The sequence below is a fragment of the Onychomys torridus genome, chromosome 14 (genome assembly GCF_903995425.1).
Source record: "Onychomys torridus chromosome 14, mOncTor1.1, whole genome shotgun sequence".
NCBI lineage: Eukaryota > Metazoa > Chordata > Mammalia > Rodentia > Cricetidae > Onychomys > Onychomys torridus.
Window position 1 is genome coordinate 68,132,063 of NC_050456.1, and position 24,066 is coordinate 68,156,128.

Sequence of the window (24,066 nt, forward strand, 5' to 3'; positions counted from 1 at the left end):
CAAGGTGGGCGGTTCCCAACACAACACGATGATTCTGGGGAAATGTCAGAGAGATGAATGCAACAAGCCCTGCTTCTGGTCTGATGGGGGCTCACCCTCACTGTGGGGGCGGCTACTCAACATACAGAGTCCCACGTGGTCAAAGACAGAGGGAGTAGCATTTCCCAAAACACAGGGCTGGGCTTTCTCCTCAAAAGTCTCTGGGTGGATTTGTAACAACATCCTGTACAGATGCATCTGGGGGGATTTGCCACAATCCCCCGTACAGATGTGTGGTGGTAGATTTGCAACAAATTCCTGTATAGATGCATGGGGGATTTGTAACAACTCCCTGTACAGATGCATCAGGGTGGATTTGCAACAACTCCCTGTACAGATGCATGGGGGGCAGGGGAGGGGGGATTTGCAATAACACCCTGCACTGGTACCTGACCCCTGCTACAAGGCAGAAGAGAAGACCCTACTGCACTCGATGGCTTGGACTTGACCACTTGATAGGTGCTCAAAGGCAGCCCCCAAGTTGTCCTGAGTTCTCTCCAAGGTCAACCCCTGGACCTCCCTAAATATTTGGGGCCTTTCAAGGACACTTTGGACCTCCCTGGTGCAGGCAGCATCCCTGCCTGTAAGGATTGCGCAAACTCTGCTGTGATTGGTTACTTTGTTTTATTTGCAGACTGAAGTCACTACATGAATCCACCTCCCAGTCCAACACACTTATACTTGGCATAAGAGAGATGACAATACAAAAATACAGCTCTCCACAGTAAGGAGAGCCAGGCTCAGCTTGTTCCAGTCCAAGCCAGTAAGAATCCAGAGTTGCAGGTCAAAACAGGGAGAAATACTGTGTAATGAAGAGGTGAATGAATGAAGAGAACACTCAGCTGTCACCATTGCCCCACAAGGTCCTAGGCTGGGGTAGGTGCGGGTCTCTCTGACGTACAGCCATCTCTGGCAACTCTCTTACAAGAACTACTTATACCAGAGTGGAGCTTGAGCTCAAACCTGTAGTCAAGAGATATGACGATGTGTATGTTTTGTTAGTTTGTTAGTTTGATGGTACCTAGGGACTCTGGGGCTTCTGGATGCCCTAGAGTGTGTGGGGTGAAGGGTAGGGGTTACTGGCAGCAGTCACATGACCCGGGTAACTGTCTTGGCACACAGTTGCCATGGGCACCCTGCCATTTGTATATTCTCCCCCTCTCTCTCAGGTCTAGCACTCTGGTCAGATGGGAACAAAAAGCTAATTAAGAAGAGCCCATGTCCTTTGGCTAGGGACACAGCTTCAGGCCCAAGTCCTCTTACTTGAGTTTTAGGATGATGTTTTGAAGGGCCCCTGGCATCTCCCCGAGGAGCCCTGAGGTTTGTTTATTTGCCATCAGCCCTTGGGGTTGGTGAATCTGTTCAATTTAGCACTGTAAAAGTGAGATATGTCTGGCCCTGGGGCTTCTTCCCGGACTGCCACTCTGCTGCAGTACCCACACCAGTACCCCCCCCCCCCCCCCATTCTTCACCTTAACCTGTCTTCCCCTCTAGCCTTGTTGTAGAGGTGAGCTCAAGCGTTAGTAGTGACGACATGGCTTCACACAAGACCACAGCACATTTGGACTGGTATCTCGTGTGCCGACAGCAGCACAGGAAGGCTTGGCAGGTGAACACCTTGGTTCCTACTCTCTTCCTCCCCGCTCCAGCCCTGCTGCTCTTTGCAAACCTCCTGGGAGTGACAATTCTGCCTCCCTCCCACCTGTAGACCAGGTGACAGCAGAGAACACGAGAGAAGACAGGGCTTCCATGGGCCAGAGGGCCCTAGCTGTGGCCCAGGACCACATTTCCTCCCCAGGAAAGAAGTAATGGCAATGTGGGAGACAGCCACCAGGCAAGCTCCAGACCACAAGGCCTGTTGGTGATGGCTCAGGCCTAACCAAGCCTCACATACAGACGACTTAAGTTAGGCCAACCCAACCGTGGGCGACCCTCCCCCTCCCAGTGAGTTAGGGGTCTGGAAGGCTGAGTGGAGCTTGGTTAACAATTCGGGCTCTTCGCCCTGGGCCCCACTTTTCCCAGAGGCCTCGGGGGCACCCAGAGGGTAGGCCTCTCTGGCCCTGCTCGTCCTGGAGCAGGTCAGGAAGGCTAGGCAGGCTCCTCGGAGGCGGGCGAGGTCCCTGTGAGTGGTCTCACTGACGAAGCAGTACAGCACCGGGTCGGCTACACAGTTGAAGCTGGTGAGGAGGAGGGAGAAATGGTAGATGTTGAAGATGCTCTTGGCAAACTCACAGCTGACCTCCCAGAGGCTGCGTACCAGCAGCAGCACGTGGTAGGGCAGGAAGCAAGCCAGGAAGATGACCACGGTGCTGAGCACCAGCCGCTGAATCTGGTCCTTGCGGCTCTTCTGTGTGCCGTGGCTACGGCGCACAGCCCGAAGGATGCCCTGGTAGGAGGCCAGCAGCAGACAAATGGGGAAGAGAAAGCCCACCAGGAAGCGGTAGTAGTTGATGCCGCGCTGCCAGGACTGGATGGGGTAATGCTCAAAGCAGACTCGGTGCCGGTCCTCGTCCTCGATGACTTCCTTGTGCTTGAGGAAGTAGATGCTGGTCAGCAGCTCCTTGGCCCAGATGAGCACGCTGACGCCCACGGCTGCCTTCAGGGTTCGGAACTGGTGGAAGCGGAAGGGGTGGGCCACAGCCAGGTAGCGGTCGATGGAGATGCAGCAGAGGAAGCCCACGCTGATGTAGATGTTCTCATAGAGGAGGATGCCACACACCTGGCAGGAGAGGTCCCCATGGGGCCAGTTGTCGTGCTGGAGTACATACTGCAGCCAGAAGGGGAGTGAACAGATGTAGAACAGATCTGCAATGGTCAGGTTGCACAGGTACACTCCCAGCTCATTCCTGGCCTTGATCTGCAGGTAGCCGAAGTAGAGGGACAGGCAGTTGGCTGGGAAGCCCACCACCAGCACAGTCACGTAGACCACCGGGGCCAGTGTCTGGTGGATGGTATGGTCAATGGGGCAGGTTCCTGAGGAGTTGTCTGTAGTGATGTTCCCCATCTTTGGGCCAGAAGGGGCCTCAGCCTTCATGGGCTTGCAGATGGAGTCAATCTCTCTATGGGCATCTTGTGTATGGATGGTAACTCAAGTGTATCAAGATCTGTTCATCATTGGTGGTAGGCGAACCCCTACAAGTCAAGGCAGAAAAGTTTAAATAGTCACAGCTAACATCTATATAACCTGCTGTATGCCAGGCACCATTCTAGGTACTGTATTCATTTAGAAGCTATACCAGACAAACAGCTCCAGTACAACACCTACCCAAACACCGAGGTATGGCTATGGCTCCCCATCTCTGGCTTCCCTTGTTTATCTTATCCCCTGTCCCTTATTTATTTCTGATCCCTTGGTGCAAGCAAGGGAGGTAAAGAGGAGATCTAGGACATAACTCAGCCTGACTCTCCAAAGGAGGCTGGAAGCAAGAGTACTTCCAACCTGTCCACAGTGTGAGGGCACCATCATCTTACACAGCAATAAGAGTTGCTAACGTTATAGGACTGTAGTGACTAGGCCCAACACTGAGACCACAGCTGCTCCAGGGACCTCTCCATCTGGCTTCAGAAGAAACACACCCTGGTCCACATCTTTCTGTGCTTTGGCAAGAAACAAAGGACAGTTTCTCATCACTGGGCCCTGTCCATGTCCCTGCTACTCCTCACCAAGTGTTACCTCTCTCACCTCCCCAATGGATCTTGGGCAAAGTTCTTCACTAGGGATCAAAAGCAGCAAAGGTCAGGCCAAGTGCAACCAATTGCCTGGGTTTGTGAGCCTTCCTGAGCCTCAGGTTCTTCATCTGGAATTTGGAGATTCAAACCACCTTCCCTGTTTATTCAGATGGCGGCTGGGTGGCTGCAGTGTTTATCGGGGACAAAAGGGTCAAAGATGCTTCACTTCTTCCCCACATTAGTGAGATGACCACATTGAGAATGTTTGTTTGTCTTGTTTTAGAGACAGGTCCTGGAACTGGCTCTGTAGACCAGGCTAGCCTTGGACTCACAGAGATCCGCCTGCCTCTGCCTCCCAAGTGCTGTGCATTGAGAATTTAACAAATGGAATGCCAGGCCACAATCATGTCTAAGGGTAGAATGCAATGTTTGGCTGCCAGTGCACTTGATAAATTAACATATCAGAACAGTAAAGGCTTGAACTGTTCTATGGATTTAACTCTTCTGTCTCAGCTGGAAAATCTCACCAGGGTTACAACAGCATTTTTCTTTTCTTCCTCTTTTTATTATTTGTTTGTTTGTGTTTGGAACAGCTTTGTCTACACATGTAGTCTCCTCAGTGCTGGGGTGACAGTGCGTGCCATCTGCCCTGCTCAATAGCATTTTCAAGCCATTTTTGCATTGTATTCCTTGAAGAAGTTGTTTGGGGAACAGTATTTGCTGTCTTGTGATGAAACTTACTGTCTCGGGTCTCCTGCATGTTTATGCTGAGGTCATCTGGAAGGTGACACGATGCTGAGATCTTTCAGATATTTCTTTTTCCCTCTCTACCCCTAGCCAAGAACTCTTTCCTCCCCCTTGAGAACCTACAGTCTACCCTATTGAAGGTTCTAAATTAAGCTGCTTTCTGATGCCTGCAGATCAATATGGGCCTTTGTGCTCTCTTCAGAGAGCTGAGGGCTAGCTGGGCTCATGAGGGGAGCCTCTTAGAGACCACGACCAAGTCTCAGCAGACTCAAGACTCCAAGTTCCTATAGCTCTCTCCAGAGCCAAGCCTCCCCCTCCACCCCAGCTCTCCTCTCCACCACTACCTCTGATCTTGCCTTGGCTCCCACCTGGCTCAGGACCACCAGAGCAGAGATGGGTAGAGGAGCTCGTAAAATCTACTGGGAAGGGGCTCAGAGAAAACTGGATCCCACAGCTCTAGTTCCAGGATCCCTGAGGACTAACACAGGGAGTTTCTCTGAAATCACACTCAGTCTTATAGATAACTACGCACCGTCACCTGCTCTGACCTGTGGTTTCTGGAACCTTGCTCTCAGGTACCCAAAGTCAACTGTGGTAGAGAGAAAAAGATGGGTGGGTGTAGCACACATAATATATTTTGAACTTGAGAGGCTGAGGCAGGAGGTTTCCATGCCACCCTGAGTCATCTGGTCACTTAAACAGTAATAAACAAATACCACTACCATATATATTAACTAGACACATATGTATGTGGTGGTGGTAGCACATATCCACATATCTGTAATCTCAACAATTGTGAGGCAGAGGCAAGAGGATCACTGTGAGTTCAAGACCAGCCTGGGCTAATTGCTTAGTAAAATCCTGTCTAAAAACAAAAAAATATTTCAAAGAGAGAAACTATATTCACATAAATTCACTACAGTATACTATGTAATTATTCTTTTTATTACTAGTTATTACTCACATCTTCCTATGTCTAATATGCAAATTAAAGCTGATCATAGGTACAGGTGCATACATGTTTGATAACTCATGGTATAAATAGAGGTCAGTTCGACACACCTGTAGCTTTAGGCATCTGCTGGAGGTGTTGGATGTGTGCCCTTGGGATTAGGTAGACCACTGTATATTCAGTTTTACTGGATAAAGGGACCAGGATTCTGTGTTTTTAAATGAGCAGGAGATGGGTCTGGTCCAAAGCCTTTCTCTCATCTGGATTCCAGCTCCTCCTAACTGATATAAAGCCCAGTCCCTCCTCTGCCCAAGCTCTCGTGCCCTAACCAACTTCTTTCCTTAGAAGCACCTCCACGCTCTACCCTAGCTCTCCTCTCCACCTCATCCGGGCCTCTCCCGCCCGCGGCCCAGCCCTCCTGCTCAGGCCCTGTGTCAGTCACAGTCACCCTCCGGAGAAGCAGCCGAACCACCTCCTTGCTTTACACACTTGGAAGCAGCTTCTCTCACACCTAGACTGAAAACCAAGCACCCTTGCCGACCCACCAGACCCCCGGTACTAGCTTCCCTAACCTTGCCTGCCGCCTCACCTGGTGGCCACGCAACCAGCCTCCTGTGCCTCTGTCCCTCTACCTGGATCTTGCCTAGCCACTTCTTCCTAAAGTTCTCCTCACGGTGGTACATGCCCCACAACAGCACCTGTTCCTGCTCTGCTAGAGACCTGCTTGTCTATCACTTCCTGGAAAGGCTTCTCCTGGCACCCACCTCAAACACACACACACACACACACACACACACACACACACACACACACACACACACCTGTCTCCATCTCATCCTGATGGACTGCTTCACAAGCTTCTCAGATTTATGTCTTCTTTATGTAACTTGTGTGACTCTTGACAAACAGTCTTCCCAGGGATACAAATTCCAACATAGCAGAGGTCTTTTCTGCTTGTCACTGATGTCCCCCCAGCTGTATGGACTATTTAGGGACTTCTTGAATGACTAAGTAAGAGTCATTGCTCATTTTCCAGGTGAGGAAAGTGGGGTCCCAAAGGGGAGCCTTGGACCAGCGAGCTGGCTCTGCTGGTAAAGGCACTTGCCACCAAGCCTAATGGCCTGAGTTTGAGCCCCATGGCCCACCCAGTGAAAGGAGAGAACAGAGTCCTACCAATTGCCCTCTAATCTCCACACATGTGCCTTGCAAGTGTGGGTAACAGAGTTCAGACCCCTAGAACACACGTGCATGCCAGGTGGGCATGGCAAACCACCCGTAATCTAGGCTTGGACAGCAGAGATAGGGGGTCCCTAGAACAAGCTGGCCAGCCATTTCAGGGAGTCCTGGTTTTGATTGAGAGACCTTGTCCCAGTGAATAAAAGGGACATGAAATGGAAGAGAAGAGGGGGAGCACAGGCCCCCAGGCTTCCACAGACCAGAGCAGATGAAGCCTCTTTGAGGCATGCCCCGTCAGGTCTTGGAAATTCCCTGATAGTCACCAGGCCCCAAGTCTGTTGTTTACTAGCGGTGAGTGTATGGACGTGTGGGGCAGGGCGGGGTGAGGTTTGCAGCTTCCTCTTTCCTAAGCCAGCAGCAAGCTACTTCTGGCAATCAAAGGCAGAAATATACAAGCCTGTAAAGCCAAGAAGCAGCGTTGAGTACAGTTAGGTTGAGGCACCTCCCACGTTCACTTTGGAGCAAAAAGAACAGCAGTTCTTGAACTGGCTGCACCCGAATCCACTGGAGGTTTAAGACATTGCAGAGGCTCCTACTCCTGAGTTTCCAAACTGGCTAGGTCTGAGAAAGGGGCTCTTGAGATTTTTACATCTCAAACAAGTTCCTAGGAGATGTGGAAGATTTGGGGTCACTGGACTATGGATCACACTTTTTGAATAGCAAGACACCAGAAGAGACTAGAAAGTCATTGGCTCAGATTCTGAGCATGCCCCCTTTCATGAGTTCCTGAGGCAGGGAGCAGATGCAGCTGGAAGGGACTGAACACCCAGCAGGAACTTTGGGCAGAACAGGGGCCCAGGCCCTGGGCATTTCCAGATTCCGTCTGCAGGTAAGACTCCTTGACCCTCATGGTGGGTGACTGCAGGCATTCCTGTGTCTACTCCCTTAGCTTGCAAAATGTTTTGCACTTCATTATGGTTCTCTGTCTCCACATCTGTTCTCTGGTTCCACTGTCACAAGCCTGTTTTTGTTTCTAGTTAAGACATAAGGCAACTGAAGAGACAAAACAACTTGCCCAACAGTCCAGTACTTCCAAGTTTCATGGAAAAAGTATTTGTGGGACATGTACAGAGTTCATGGGGCCAGGCTACATACATGCAGAACTTAAGAGATAAAATGAGAAAGAGCTCCCACCCCCAGGGAACCTCCAAGCTCAGAAGTCAGGAAGGCCACATGCACTGATCATTGCCATGAGAGGCAGCGTCTGGTGGATGCATGGGCATCTCTCCCCCATACCTTCATGTTGGTTCACTCTAGTGAGTGCAATCCCATTATAGTCCGATAGCTCCCAGAGCTCCCCCTTGCTGAAGGCTGCATGGGAACCACTCCTGCTGCTTCACAAGACAAGCCCAGTGGGGTCCACACTAGGTCCCACATTTTCTCCACTAATCTGTTCTCAGAAAAGATGTCCCCCTTTGCCCAGTTATTCACCTTGAGTGGATGGCCTTTAGCTTCGTTCCTCCTTCACGGCTTTAAGTCATCTACCAACTTCTAGAATTTTCAACTCCTAAGTTTTTGAAAGCATCGCTCCTCTCTTCCGTTCTCTCACCAGCACCTACGATTGGCTTGGTCAAGACTTCCTGAAGTCAGTGTAACTGCCTTAAGTTAGGTTCATGTCTGTGACTCACCATCTAAACACCATCTTCCCAAACACAAATCTAACCACGTCATACAGGGGCTGTCCAAACATTCACCAATCCACCCACTCACCTATTCACTCACTTACTCATCTATCCATTCCCTATCCACCCATCATCCATCATCCATCCACCCATCATCCATCCATCCATCCACCCATCATCCATCCATCCATCCACCCATCATCCATCCATCCATCCACCCATCGTCCATCATCCATCTATCCACCATCCATCCATCATCCATCCATCCATCCATCCACCTACCCATCATCCATCCATCCATCCATCCATCTACCCATCATCCATCCATCCATCATCCATCCATCCACCACCCATCCACCCACCATCCATCATCCATCTACCCATCATCCATCCATCCATCATCCATCCATCCACCACCCATCCACCCACCATCCATCATCCATCTACCCATCATCCATCCATCCATCTACCCATCATCCATCCATCCATCATCCATCCATCCACTCAGCCTCCCACCCACATACATCTATCCAAACATTCTTCCGAGAACAGTCACTGAATGTCCATTGTATGGATGGCATTACACTATACCCTGGCTCTAACAGCCAACTTCATTTTATTCCTACAAAGAAGAGCAGATCAATGAAGTAACCTCCTAGAAGAACACAGGATTTTGTGGGAGTTCTTTGGAAGTAGCCTAATGTAGTGAGGGAAGCTCTATTGAACAGCAACAGCCAAACTAAGGCTAAGAGAAAGAGGAAGGGCTTCCCAAACAGTGGGGAGTTTCTGCCTGTGGAAAATGTGTGCATGCCACCAAATGCCAGAGGGAGAAAATATGAGTACCTTTGGGGAACTGAAAGTGGCTTGGCATGAGAACATAGTATGAGGCAGACATGGCTAAAGAGGTGAGACAAGATGCTGTATAGAATGCCAACAAATTAGAAAGGAAGTGAAATATAGGAGAAATGGAGAGGTTCTTCAATGCCTGGTCCTCAAGCCTCTCAAAAATTACTTGTTAGATGGATAGGTAGGTAGAGAGCTAAGTGAATTGAGTGCTGGGTGGGAAGTAGATGTACAGGTAAATGAATGGATGGGAATGTAAGTGAGTGGGTAAATAAATGAACGGATAGATATATTGATGGATGTGTTGATAAGTGAGGGGGAGGTGGGGAAGGAGACAGTTGGATGAGTGGATAGGCAGATGGGTGTGAATTTTGAGGCTGGGTGCTGGAGCAGTGAGGTCACCAACAAAAGTAGGAAAATGAAAAGGAGGAATCTCTGGGGCCGCCTTAGCTGGATAGTGAGTTCTTCCATCACAGCCAGCTCACACTCCTGCCACTTCTGAGGGCGAGCAGCCTCCAGGGGAAGGCTTCTTTCCAGGAAGACATCCGTCTACTCATCCACAGGAATCTATCTACATGGAGTTCAGACGAACTTTCATCATTACAAGCTGACCACCATTTGGACACAGAAGTGTTTTAAAGTGGAAAAGCTGAGGCACATCTGCATGGAGCTCTCTGCTAGCCAAGCACAGTTCTGTTGTTTTGTCTTTTTTTTTTTTCCAGGGCTGAGGACTGAACCCAGGGCCTTGTACTTGCTAGGCAAGCACTCTACCACTGAGCTAAATCCCCAACCCCCAAGCACAGTTCTGTATGTACATTCCATGTCGCCAATGAGAACACCGAGGGTCAGCAATGAGCCAGCCTCCTGGAGAGTCAACAGCTGGGATATGGCAGGTCAGGTTTTAAACTCTGGTCTCAATTTTCCTTTATCTATCACTTTCCAGCCATTGATCAGGGTCACCCCTGAACAACCAGCTGCAGCCTCCAGGCCTCCAAGATGCCACCACAGGGGCCACTGGCTTTGCTGTAGGTTAGCCCCCTGCTCCTGGAGGATGTTTCACCAGCTTACCTACTACACATCTAGTCCTTGGTCTCCCATGGTGGAGGGACATGTAGAAAGCAGTGGAAACAGCTCTCTATCATCTAGCTGAAAAGCTAAGAACTGTACACAAAGTGTCGCAACACCTAGAAGCAGATCCTTATACACATTCAAACCAGGGTGGAAGCCACCAAGGGTCTGAATGACCAGGAGAGATGAAGCCCTGACAGGGAGGAAACACCTCTCTGGCGGAAGCTGTTCCAGGTAGAAGAGATGGAGAACTGGATCTCTCCTGGTGTGTGAATAATTATCTCCCCCAACACCCCTTCTTCATGCTGTACTCGGCATGCCCCCAGACATTGTCTCCTGCTGCCAGGGACTGCTCACAGCCTCAGACCACAGAGCTAGGGGTTTCCTGTATGGCTGCTTCCCTTCCCTCAGCTGACCACCATCCAGACATTTATGCAGGCTGTTTCCAGAGGGATTAGGGCACCCAACTGTCCTATGAAGGCTGGCTTCAGAGGAAGTTTCCCTGGTGAAGGGATAGAAATCAACTGTTTTTTCCTTCTATTGTTGCCTTTCCCCCAAATTTCCCCCAAGTTCCCCCAAGTTCCCCCTACAATGACAAAGATAATCAAGTCTCGTTTCTAATGTCCTATAACAGTTGCAAAGTCACTCCAATTTAGGCTTGCCAAATCCCTGTAAGTTGGGTGGGGCTGACATTGCTGATCCATTTCACAGAATCCGAAGCCCTGAGAGGCTGAACCAGTTCCCAGAGCTTACAAAGTAAGTCAGGATGGATCTGGATCCAGAACAAAAGCAGCTAGGCATTCAATTGCTGCCTTAAAATAATCAACAAAAACAAACCACAAACAATAGCAAGAAATACGCTAGTGTATACACACACACACACACACACACACACACACACACACACACACACAATGCTTACCTTGATGCTTGTCATACATGCTGATATTTTCTATGTCATTTCTCTTATACACAGGTCTTGGGTTAGTAGATTGATTTTTGTCCCACAAGTGGGCCAGTTTGGAAACTATCTAATCCCATACCCATGCCTGGCTTTTCTGGAGCCTCCTAGAAAGGCAAAGAATGGCAGTGAAGTGTCTACAGCCAGTTGAGGGGCAGACGGGGAGCCAGCAGTGAGGTCTAGCTTCAACAATCCTGGGAGTGCTCTGCAGAAGAACGCAGCAAGAGTCAGCTCTGACTCAGTTCTACCCCCAAACCTCAACTACAGCTCAGCTCGGCAGTGCATGGACAACCCTGCACCCAGACGAGCTCTCCCTCTCTCAATTCCTGCAGAAAACCCTCCCAGCTCATCTAGAAAATCCCCAGCTGGAGGCTACCCATTCCTGAGCTGAGGCAGAATCATGTGAACTCCAATCTGGTGTCAGGCTGGGCGGTTGCCCAGGAACCACCCGCCAGCAGGAGGATGAGGGTGGCAGTGTGGATCTCTCCACACACCCGCCATCCTTTAGGCTTTCCACATGCTCCAGGTGGAGTCAGGGAGCAGCCTCAATGCAAACACTCAGACTTTAATTAAGGCTGGTGCCCTGAAGCAGGGGCTTAGAAAAAAAAATGGGCACCCTAATTCTGTCTATTGCCACCTTGGGTACATGCCAGACACCAGGAGGGGACACAGAACATTGATCCTCTTTCACTGGAGCCCCTCAGGTCTGCACTGTGGTCGCTGGCTTAGGGCCACCAGACACAAGGACAAACTGACAAGTGGTAAGGACAGGAAAACTGACTGCACTTCTAGCATCGAATCCTTCATCCCAGCAACTAACATCTGGGCTAGTGGGGCTCAGTTCTGGCTACTTTTGTCAGAAAATACTTCAGAGCCTAATAAAAAAAAATATATGAATGACAGGCCCTATCCCAGCTCAATTAAATTGCCCAAGCATCAGTGTTCTGCCAAGTTCCCTGGTCAATACTAAAATGGATGGGTAAATGGTACCTGCTCCACGGACCCATGGAGCAGGGTGTTAGCGTCAAAGCTCTAGGCAGAATAGGGAATGTGGCCCCGAGTGTCTACCAAGTGCAGGACCCTGCTGTGAACTCTTCCTGCTCCTGGGAGCCCTCACAAAACCTGACCAAGTTGTAGAAAGTTCTTCAGTCCAGCCCCTCAGTTACAAGTGGGGAAACTTGGGGCCCCAAGGGCCAGAGAGGCTCTGGACAGAGCCTAACTACTAACAGATGGCTGAGCTGTGACTGAAGCCTGATGCTGATGTCAGGGGCCTTGTTCTCTTGGCTTAACTACCTCCCTCCAAAGCAGGGTCCTCTGAAGCCCATCACAAGGTGCACCTGGAGCCTGAGCACACCACACATAGAGGGCCCAGGGGACACAGCATCACTGTGATGTATGAGACCTGTCTTCTCCAGAGAGCAAACTGCTACAGGACAGTGTTAGCAGAGGATCCTTCTAAAAAATGCCAGCACATAACATGACTTTTTCAGCTGTCACCTACAGCAATTGCTAGTTGGAGGTCTTACGTTACAGGAAGGGCTGATGCTTGTTCTGGGGCAGCCATCTGCTAGCGTCAGATGTTATGCCTGAGGTCTAGAGTGTACTTGTCTTTCCATGATCTCACACGGGGTAGGGAAGAGCATAAGACTGCCTGACTACCCCCAGGTCACAGAGAGCACCTCCGACTCTCCCTCACAGTGTGGCTCAGCTTAACAGGACCTATAGACACTGCACCCACACCATTACCTTGCACATCTTCAGGAACCAGTAATGACATTGTGAACTCTCTCCAGGGCACCCAGGGGCCAGAAAAAAATGTCCTAGATCTCTGCTAGCAAATGCACAAATCCTTACCTGGCACCCCCAGCAAACCCACCAAGCCTCAGGCATATTGATGGGGGATTCCTTAGCCCATGCCCTCTGTAATGCCGGTATAGTAAGAGAAAACAAAGCCATTGCTTGGTTTTGGGAGCTGGGATTTTTTTCTTCAGTAGTGACACCACACAGTGGCCTCAGGAATCCTAGAAATCCCATTAGCCCTTGCCCTTTACAAACTTCTCCAATAAAACCTACAACTATATAAAAGCAATGAGCCTGTGACACCCTGCTGGAGCATCAAGGAAAGCATCTACATGTACCTACCTCCAGGATTCTGTCCTTCAGCCCAAGGGGAGAACATGAGGAGTAGCTACTGCCCAGGGCAGGGTGGGCTAGGACAATGGGATTGAATGGGACCAGGCCTGCCAAGCTTTTTACTCCCTCCTCCCTCCCCCAATTAGGTTTAAAGACACAGTCTCTTACATAACTCAGGTGACCTGAAACTTGACTATGTAGCCAAGGCTGGCCTTGGACTCATGGGCCTGCTGCCTAAGCCATGGAAGTGCTCGGATTACAGACGCACATCACCACATTTCTCCACTCTATCCCTGGCCCTGTCACAATGACTGCAGTTGTGAAGGACCATGGACCCCACTGGACTGAGCCCTGGCTGTCTCTACTGTGCCACAGCATAAGCTTCTGTTTTTGGGATCTGCCTCTAAAGAGTTGTGAACATTCCTCAGCTGCCTTGGAAGCTGCTGGCTGCCATTTGTTTCAATGTGGAAGTCTGCTCCAAGACAGAGTCCTAGGCCATAGGCCTTGAGTTACCCACCATCTCCCCAGAAATCCAGGCAGCATGGGAGGCAACATAAATAGCCCCTGGGGTCTACATGTACAGTCTCCAGCACATCGGAGTAACCCCATGGCTACTCAGAGGCCAGCACAAGATGGAAGGTAGGGTCACAGGCTTTGATCTGAAGGTCAAGTTGAACACTTCCACTTCCAGTAACTTGGAGAATCATATGCTACTAACTTCATGAAGCTCCAAGATAATGGGACCTAGTAAAGTAGCTCGCACCTAATAGGTCCTGAAAATGAGCCAGTGAGATGGGGATGATAATGAGGATGATGAGGATGATGATGATGATGATGACGGATTGATTGGTGATACCAAGTCTGGAGTTAGAACTTCCTGTCCAACCATCTGATGACCCAAGCAAGCCAAGGTAGAAACTGGGCAGATCAACTTGGGAAATGGTGATGGAGCACTGTCTATTACCATCAGGGTTTTGAGGAACTCAAATTACTCCACCAACTTGAAGCTAATTAGGGTGGAGGGGCTGAGGGGCTCCCCAGTGCAATGCAAGCAATGCCTGTAATCAGCCATCTGCAGTTCGACTGCAGGGAGCCTTTCCTGGATTGTGTCCTCAGTAGCTGTGTATTAACTAGCACATTTACAGCCAAGGAGACTCTGTATAGGTCACCTGGAGTCCTGGTGGTGCCATGGGTTCAAAAGGGGCCAGGTGTGGATTAAGGATGGCTCTGAAGATTAAGACTTTCCACTTCTCATTGTGTCTAGCACCAACACCTTCTTGAGGGTTCTGGAAGAACCTGGGTACGTCAATATCTACAGTAGCCACTGAGGATGTGGTTATCAACCAATGCATGCTCCAGTTTTAAGTTTAAAAAAATGTGTGCATGCGTGGGCACATGGACCACAGCGCATGCGTGGAGGTCAGAGGCCAACTCTGTGGTGGTGATTTTCTCCTTCCACCTTCCTGTCGGTTCTAGTGACTGACCCTGTCACCAGGCCTGCCCAGCAAGTGCCTTACCTGCTGAGACTGGTTGTATGCTCTATTTATTTTCTTTTCTTTTCTTTTTTTTTTTTAAGACAGGGTCTATGTCTACATAACTCTGACTGTTCTGGAACTCAGTTGTGTAGTTTAGGCTGGCCTTGAACTCACAGAGATCTACCTGCCTCTACCTCTACCTGCCTTATAGGAGAGGGAAATGAATCTCAGACAGAAACCAGTTTGCTCAGGGCTATACAGCTGGTCACCACAAGAGCTAGGATTTGAACACAGGGCTGTTGATTCCACACAAGGCTTTAGACCAGGGCTTTCCTGGTCCCATTGCTATTAAACCAGACTGCCATGGAGCTGCTTAAAAACAACACAAATCCTCATCTTACAGTCTAGGGGTCCAAAGTCTGATGTGGATTTTACTGGATTAAAATCAATCTGTCCCCAGGCTGTATTCTTTTTGAGGGGGATCTCAAAGGGGTCACCTCATATTTTTCAGCTTCTAGAAGCTTCCAGCATCCCTAGACCTTGGACATCTTTCCATTTCTAGAACTTGCAGTGGTGGGCTGAACCCTCTCTGCTTTGCCTGGCTGTCTGTTGTTCCTATCAGCACGTCTTCTCTCTCTTCCCACCTTTTCCACTTTCGGGGACCCTTGTGACAACCTGGCTCCACCCAACTGTCACAAGAAAGTCTCTTTATTTAAGGTCAGCTTACTAGCAACCTCAGTTCCTTCTGCCTATGACCTTAAGCAATACTGTCCCAGGCCCTGGGGGGTGAGGAACATCCTGGGTTAGGGAAAAGAAGACAAGAGAACTGTATGCTGCCCTCTATCCCCACCCCAATCAGGACAAGGTCTAAAGCCATGAAACAAAGTCACAGGGAACAATTCATCTGTGTGTGTGTGTGTGTGTGATGGAGCCTCTGGGTGGAGGGGAGCTTGAGCTGTGCCCTGAAAGGGCAGCAACGTTCTGGAGAATGAAGTGGGGAGGAGATTCCTCAGTCTCTTAGCACCCTGTGCTGTGTGACCAACTTGTAAATCACTGCTTTCCCAACCTCTGTTCCTCTTCCCCAAATGCCCCTACTCGTTATCTCCATATTCTTCTCCTCAGTCTTGAAGGCCACTCTTTCCCAGGTACTACAAAAGCACTGCCTTTGACCTTTGGGACACCTGTATCAGTAACCCTTGGGTGCCTATTGAATGCAGATTCCAGGCCCTGCCCCGGACTTACAGAATCTCATAAGGGCCCGGAGAGATGCCCAGTGGTTGGGAGCACTTGTGCAATCGTGAGAAGCAGAATTTGAATCCCAGAACCCATGCAACAAGATAAGTATCTTGCTAGGCATGATAGTTCATGCCTTTAATCCCAGAATCTGGGAGGCACATACAAATGGATCTCTGTGAGTTTGAGGCCACTGGTCTAACAGTGAGTTCCAGGAAGCCTGAACTACATGATGAGACCTTCTCTCAAAAAACAAACGAACAAAGACACAAACAAGCAAACCAAACCAAAAAATGAACCAAGACAACCCTGGACCCTCAGAGAGATAGATAGCTCAGCACTTAAGAGCAATGACAGCTCTTCCGGGGGACCCAGGTTCAATTCCTACAACCATCTGCAACTCCAGTTCCAGGAGATCCGACACCTGTTTCTGGTCTCCAAGTACACCAGGCACAATACTGGTGCACCACATACATTCAGGCGAAACTTTCATACACATAAAATAAAAATAAATATTTTTACATGGAAAAAAAGTAACAATGACAGCAATAGCTGGGTATCCACCAATACCTGTGCAAGAAAAATAATAGGGTCCATTTTGAGAACAAAAGTACCTTGAGGCCCAGCAAGAAGTCAACAGAAAGCTCTGGTCCCTGCTAACCACAGCAAGTCTAGCTACCCGCACCTGAACTAGACATTTGGAGTAGAACATTAGCAGTAGCCAGGCTTTCCTCATGACCTGCAGAGGTCATGTCCCTGAAAAGCTAAAAATAAATGAATAAATAAAATAAGCAGAATGTAAAATACTGTGATAAACCCACTCAAGGCCTTCATTGAGAAACAGACAATCGTAAGTGGCAGATGACATGTTAGACCATATCCCCCTCCCCCTAAATTGCTCAGCCTTTGAGGACAATGAGGAAGGGGCCCATGTTCAGGTTATTAAACCTGTGCTCTGCCCTCGACTGGTTTTCACTTCTTTGGGTTGGTGCCCAACCTTGCAAGGCTGTAATATAAACCGCCTCACTTTCAGTATTCTGGTCATCAGGGCTTATAACGATGAGTGGGAAGTCTCTGTTCCTCATAACCTGTAACTCCAACTCCAGAGCTCTGATATCCTATCCTGGCCTCTGAACACACACACACACACACACACACACACACACACACACACGCACGCACACACACGTACACATAAATGCACATGCACACACATACACATATACACATATACACACACATGCACACACACATACAACATATATGCACATGCATACACACACACACACACACACACACACACACATACACACACATACACACTCTTTAAGGGATGGAATCTGGGAGGCTGTGTTTCAGCAAGTCCCCTCAGTGGTTATGACACATACCTAAGTTTCCTGCCTGAGCTTTGATACCAGCTTCTCTATGCAACCCTTCCCGAGCCCAGAGGGCAAACCAATTTCCCCTCCACTCCTACGCCATCCACTCCACCCTTCTCTGAGACTGCTTTGCCCTTCCCTGGCTAACCTGTGACTCTAAAGGTGAGCCTGTTCTCTCATGACTGTGAGAGCTGGGCCAGGGCCCCTTACACAGAAAGAGGTGTGGCAGGGAGTTCCAATGGCAGGTGAGTGTAAACTGAGGGCTCACGGGATGGGTACTCGCATGCCTTGAGCTACAACCATGTGCCAGGTGCTTGACTTCCAACAGGTAGTCACCCTGTGGGGAAGACACGATCATCCCAGCTCTGCCACCAAAGTGAGACCCAGGGCCACACAGCTGGTAAGTGACGGTGCTGGGTTCACGCTGAAGCCCAAGTCCAATACATTTTAATGACTGCCAATGTTGTTCCTGCATGGTGACTTCTGGACACTCGCGTCCTCCTTCATTTCATGTGTGCTGCTGGGCACTGACACCATACCCCTCACATGCTAGGCCTCTGACCTCTACCTCTGAGCTCTGTCCTCGGCCTCCCACCTCACCCTTGAAGAAGGAGGACCTGGGTCACTCCATTTTGTCTTCCACTAAGGGAAATGTACACTAACTACATCAAGGGCATTTCTTCCACAGCCTGTCTGAAGTCTGGCATGGCTGAAACTGAAGTTAGAAGTTAACAAACTGGGGGAGAACAGGAAGAAGGCACATTTTATTCTGAAGGTGTCGGGAGTTGGCTCTAGATAAATATGAATCATAACCCTGCAGCCCAGCCAGAGACTTCAAGACAGGAGGGTCTGCGGTCTGAGGAGCTGAAAGCTGTCTGAGCATCCTTCTTGCTTCAAGGCCAGAGTAACCCCAGGCCTTTAGGTTGCCATGGTAACCCAAGTCTGCTGCACTCTCTCCCTACACTTCCTGCCTACCCACCCCGAGAGCTCTATGCCATCACTTAATGATCCAATAATGTCTGACAAACAGTCATCCAAGCACTGGCTGCAGGCCTCCTGAAAGCAAACAGACTTCTCCTGGGGACTGCGAACCATAGACATGCTCATCGCACTTGACCTAGGGCCACCCTCTAAATTCTCTTTTCCCAAGTCGAGGTTACTCTTTATCTTCTTCCTTTTGATTTTGAAGGCATGTAGTTGCCAGAGGTGGGTACTGATACCTCAGAGACCTCCTGAGAAACAGATGCTGGAAAAACCACCATGCAGGACACTTACTCCCTCAGCCTTGACTCAAGGCCAGAGACACTGACTCCTATAGTGTCTTTGATGTGGACTTGTGTGTCACTGCTGGTCCTCACCTGGAAGAGACCCTTCATCTTTGCACAAGATGAATTAGCACCCAGAAGAAAGGGAGGGAGGGAGGGAGGGAGGGAGGCTGGAGATGTGACTCAGTTGGTAGAAAGGTTACCCAGCACCTGCATATCCTGAGTTCATCCTTAGACCTGTATAAAACCAAGCACAGTATCAAGTAGCTGTAATCCCAGTACTGGGAAGGCATAGACGGGAGTATCAAAGCCCAAGCTTATCACAATTACACAGATAGTGTGAGACCTGTTGTGGAACAGTATTTTAACTAGGCAAAGATGTTAGATGTGTTTATGCTGTGGAGTATTTAACTATGTGAAGGTGTGTTACATTTGTTTCTGTTGCTTTTGTTAACGGCATGAAGATGTGTTAGATTTGTTTGCTCTGAGTGTGTTGAATTATGTAAAGATGCATTGCATTGGTTTCACCTGGCCTGCCTAAGGCACCTGAGTGGTTTAATAAAAAGCCAGCAGCTAGGCAGGAGAGGGACAGGCAGGACTGGTGGGCAGAGAGGATAAACAGGAAGAGAACTGTAGGATGGAGGGGAAAAAAGAAAGAAAATGGAAGAAAACAAGGAGAAAGAGGGACATGCCCAGGGCTAGCAGCCAGGCAGCTGCCAGACAGACAGAGAGAGCAGGAAAGAAAGAAGGAAAGGAAGAAAGGGAGAGAGGAAGAGAAAGAGAGAAAGAAAGAGAAAGAGAGCGCATGCTCAATCCCTGAGTCAAAATGCAGATAAAAAGAAACAGATTAACTAATATTAAGTCTCATGTCATGATTTGGGAACTGGGTGTCAGGTACAGAGACCAGCCTGGGCCACATCAGACCCTGGAAAGACAGAGGGGAGTGGGGATGAGGAAGCCTGAGGAGAAGGCAAGACAAGAGAGAAGAGAGGCATCCGTGTTGTGATGACTCTAAGATGGCTGTAACTTGTTTAATCCTCATTTTGCTGAGAGTAGTAGCCTCTTGGATCCTGGTGGGCTCTGGGATAGTCTGACCAATAGAATTAAATAGAAATAATACTTTTTCAGCCCTGGGTCCAGATTAAAAGGACAGACAGCTCCCACTCCCTATCTCTTGGAATAGTTGTTCATTGAAATTTAAGTGCTAAATTGGAGGGAGCTCACCAACCAGGACAAGGGCTGACAGCCCTAGATGAACCCCCAGTTGGCAGCTGGGGTGAGACTCCTGCTCTACAAGTGTGTGACCCAATTGTAGATGGGCCACCCAGCTGACAGGTCGACCAATGCCTCTGAGCCCTTCCTAAATCTCAGTCTTTTGAGCAACATAAACAATTTGTTCTGAGCAAATATCTTTTTTGTTTGTTTGTTTGTTTTCTTGTTTCTTTAAAAATGTATGAGGGCAAGAGAGATGACTAAGAGGTTAGGAGGACTGACTGCTCTTCCAGAGGACCCAGGTTCAATTCCCAGCACCCACATGGCAACTCACAACTGTAACTCCAAGATCTGACACCCTTACACAAACATACATGCAGGCAAAACACTAATGCAAATAAAAATAAATTATATATATAGAATGGAGTTCTTTGAGAATTTCATTCACTGTATTTCGATCACATTCATTTCCACTTCCCCCAACTCCTCCTGGATCCACCCCCACCTTTCTCTCTCTCCCCCAACACTTCCTATCCTCATTTTTTATAATCATATTGAATCCAGTATGCTGCCCATATACTCCTAGGTGTGGGGCCACCCATTGGAGCACAGTTGACCTACCATGGGTCACCCCCTTAAAGAAGACTGACTCTTCTTCCATCAACGGTTCCTAGCTGAGCTCACGCATTTAAAGTGCTTTGCTCTGTGGCAGTGGCTAACAGGAATGTTGTTAGTATTACTGTCTCCCAAATCACTTGAAGGTCTACCATGTACTGGGTTCATTTGCATGGTTATTTAATTGCAATTTTTGTATTGACTCTATCATGTGGGTATTATCATCTCTATTTCCCTGCAAAATACAAAAGTTCAGAAAGTGAAAGAACATCGGTTGAGGTCAGCCAGCTGAAAGAGGAGTTTCACTACGCCCCTGGAGATCTCCCTTTAATTGTCCTTCCGACTTAATTGTCTTTCTGACTCTAGTCCCTGTTGGAGAAATCTCTTCCTACAGTGTGCATTTTACCCAGAAAGTGCAGCAGAGGCAGGGGTGTGGGTGTGTGTGTGGGGGGGCGTATTCTCAGAGTTGGTATCTACACCTTGGAGGTCAGAGGTGCATGGTCTCTTCGCCCCACTAGAAAGTGAACTCTAGTGGCAGGTCCCTTTCTCAGGGGGGTGGGGGCACTGAAATAAGGACGTTTTGGACTGGAGATGTGTGTTGCATGCATGCAGCCTTCTGGGGAACAAACAGGTAGGAGAGAAAGGGTGAAGAAGAGGATTAAAAAGGGGGAGGAGGAGGAACCCAAAACTCTAACGAACAGAAGAGGTGGCTCTGAATAAAGCCATGAAGTTCTGGAAGTGGGCAGACAACTCAAGGCAATCATATATACAGCCCCTCGGCATCGCCCACGGAGCTTGGGAATTTCCTCTCCCTCGGTCTGGATGCTCTCCTCTGGGTTGAGAGGTGGAGATGGGGGTGGAAGCAAGTCTTTGTCTCAGATTTCTGTCACTCCAAAGGACCGTCAGATGGAAGGGCAATTGACTGCCTCATGTCACCTCAGTTTACTCTGGAGTTGATTCATCCATCCACAGGGATCCCCTTCCCCTTTCCCTGCAAGACATGCCCAAAGCCATTCGGGCACATTGGCACCAAGACAGTGCCCTTTTTACCCAGTGCTGAGCCCCCAGAAAGCTTGCTTCCCTTCGCGTTTGCTTCGCTTTTGTCCACCCGTCCCTTTATCCAGACACAGGACTTGAGGCACAGCTTTCTCTCTGGGTCATTTGATTCCCGGAGGGGATTTAGGGATTCAGACCAGCAAGTGCTGGTAATGCTCCTGCTGACTGGCTTTCCCCTGAGAGGAAGGTGAGGACATGGGAACTGTTGGGGTCTCTGTCTGAGGTGTCACCAGAGCCTGCCCGAAGAAGGGACACAGATTCAGAGAAAAGACCCCAGTGCAATATTTGGATCACCAGAGCTGGGGAAATGAAGGGTTAAAGGTCTCACACTTTTTTTTGGGGGGGGAGAGGTGAAAAAATTACCAGGTGGCCACGGAGCCAGCCGCGGGGGTGGCTGCTAAACCCGGTGACGACCACATAAGGAGACACCCAACCCAGGAGAGGACCGGGAGGCGCCAGGGCTTCGGGGGCAGACACCACCGGTCACAGTCAGTTCTGTGGGTCCACCGCACGCACACGATGCTGTTTGGGGGTGTGCCCGCCTCTGCCGTGCACACGCGTCTGCGTGCGGCCGCTCCCGCTCCCGCATCTGTCGCGGGGCAGCGGTTGCACGCCCGACCCTGCGGTGTGTGTGCGCTCCCGGGCAGGACCCACAGCCCTCTCGCAGACACCCAACACACACACACACACACACACACACACACACACACACACACACACACACACACACACGCACGCGCGCGCTTCTCCCAGCCCTGGCGCGCCAGCGACCTGGGACTGTAGCAAAAAGAAGGAGCTTGGCTCGCGGGGGACACGTACCTGCGCGGCGACAGTCTGGTACGCGGGCCTGCTATCCTCCACGCGCCGCCCGGGAGAGGCTGGGGACTCCTCTTGCAGGCAGGCAGGTCTCTTTCTCCTAGCCAGCCTGGGCCACGTTGTGGCTCCCAACCCCCGTCAGGCACAGCCAGACCTGCCGGCCCACGCCCTGCAGTTCACACTGACCGCAGGCCACAGGCGAGGCGCCTCCTAGAAGGGCCGAGGTGGCTAGAGCGCGCGCCGGTCCCGGACGTGCAGCATCCCCCGCCCCCACTAGCATCCTGACCTAGAGACATGCTCTGCGGAGGAAGCCTTAGCTACTGAAGGGCTAGGGAACTTCTTGAGCCACAGGAATTACCAGGGGCGCCAGAACCCAAGATGGGAAGCCAGGAGGAAGGTGGACAGGGTATCAGTGGTACATTAGTGGCCACTCAGTAAATGTGGTGGGTATCACAGATCTGAGACTTTCTCTACATGCCCTAAGTCTGGATCCCAGACCTGGTGCTCCCAGAGCCAGCAGCGGTGGCCATGACCTCTGGTTTTTATGGAGACATCAAGGAAAACTTAATGCCCTTGGCCCTCCCTACATGCTCCCAAATAACACTAATAATAATAGCCACAGTTTGCATTGCTATAAGCACCTAAACATGTTGATTTGATTAACTCTAGACATATGCTACTACTATTTTTCCTATTTATATGGGGAGATATTGAACCACTGAGAGGTGCCCCAGACCACACAACTATTTAATGAAGACTTTGAGATTCAGATGGGCGTCCCACTCGATGCCAACCGTCTATGTTTCCTAGTTTTATCACAACTGCATATTTGGGCTCCGGTGGACCACCTCCCTTTGCAAAACTCCCTGCCTCTCGTTTTCTGAACTTTCTTAGTTTGGGCTGGCATCCCCACGGTTCTGTTCCCTCCCCGACAGCCTTTGCACTGCCTGATGGGATCGGTGGCCCGCAGCTGCCTGTCCACATGGCCTTTGCACTGGACCCACACTCCCAACTATGAAATAAGCGTCTGCAACTGGTTGGTGGTGAGTTTACAAAGTTCTTGTCTGAGAGAGACGGGTAGAGTGTAGTGTAAACCAAGGCGCAGACTGGCAAGGGACAGAGAGGAGCCATCTCAGTGGCTTCCAAGCCCTCTGGGTAGCCCAGAATGCTAGAACGTAACTTCTAGATCAGTGATTCTTAACCTTCCTAATGCTTTGACCCTTTAACACAGTTCTTCATGTTACGGTGACCCCACCACCAACACCCAGCCATAAAATTATTTCCTTGCTACTTCATAGATCTAATTTTGCTGTTATGAACTGTTAATATCTGTGTTTTCCAGTGGTCTCAGGTGACCCCCATGAAAGGGTCATTGGACCCCCCCAACGGGTCTCGACCCATAGGTTGAGAATCACTGCTTCAGGTGGAGGGAGCCATTTATGGAGCTCATGGAAGGAGGCAGAAGGCACAAGAGCAGCCAGAATGTGGGGAAGGATGGGTCTCTGCTGGGGTCAGAGGCTGAGTCAGCCCGCTGTCTGGTCCCCGTTGTGAAATCCCTCCTTTTTGCAAAATCTTCACAAATGGAATTTTCCAGATTAACTATCTGTGTCTGAAAATGCACATCTGACTTTTTTTCCTTAATTTTTATTTTTGTGTGTGAGTGTAGTGTATGGTGTAAATATGTGTGTTGGTGTGCATGCTTGTGTGTGCTTATGTGTGCGGAGGTCAGAGGCTGACATCAGTGT

The 24,066-nt window shown here is 49.7% G+C and overlaps 1 protein-coding gene across 3 annotated transcripts in view; it reads right to left on the minus strand.

Moving 5' to 3' along the window:
- Positions 1-646: 646 nt before the first annotated feature.
- The window catches only part of Gpr68 (G protein-coupled receptor 68), a 30,959-nt gene continuing 7,539 nt past the window's right edge, over positions 647-24,066 (minus strand). The window contains exons 1-2 of one of the 3 annotated variants that reach the window (XM_036205356.1): positions 22,325-22,538; positions 647-3,171 (exon numbers count right to left, since the gene is read on the minus strand). In XM_036205356.1, the coding sequence (XP_036061249.1) occupies positions 1,946-3,073 (1,128 nt within the window). In that variant the 5' untranslated portion in view covers positions 3,074-3,171; positions 22,325-22,538 and the 3' untranslated portion in view covers positions 647-1,945. Of the gene's footprint in view, positions 3,172-11,098; positions 11,443-22,324; positions 22,539-24,066 lie in introns of those variants that run through there. The other 2 variants (XM_036205358.1, XM_036205355.1) reach the window with 2 other exon arrangements.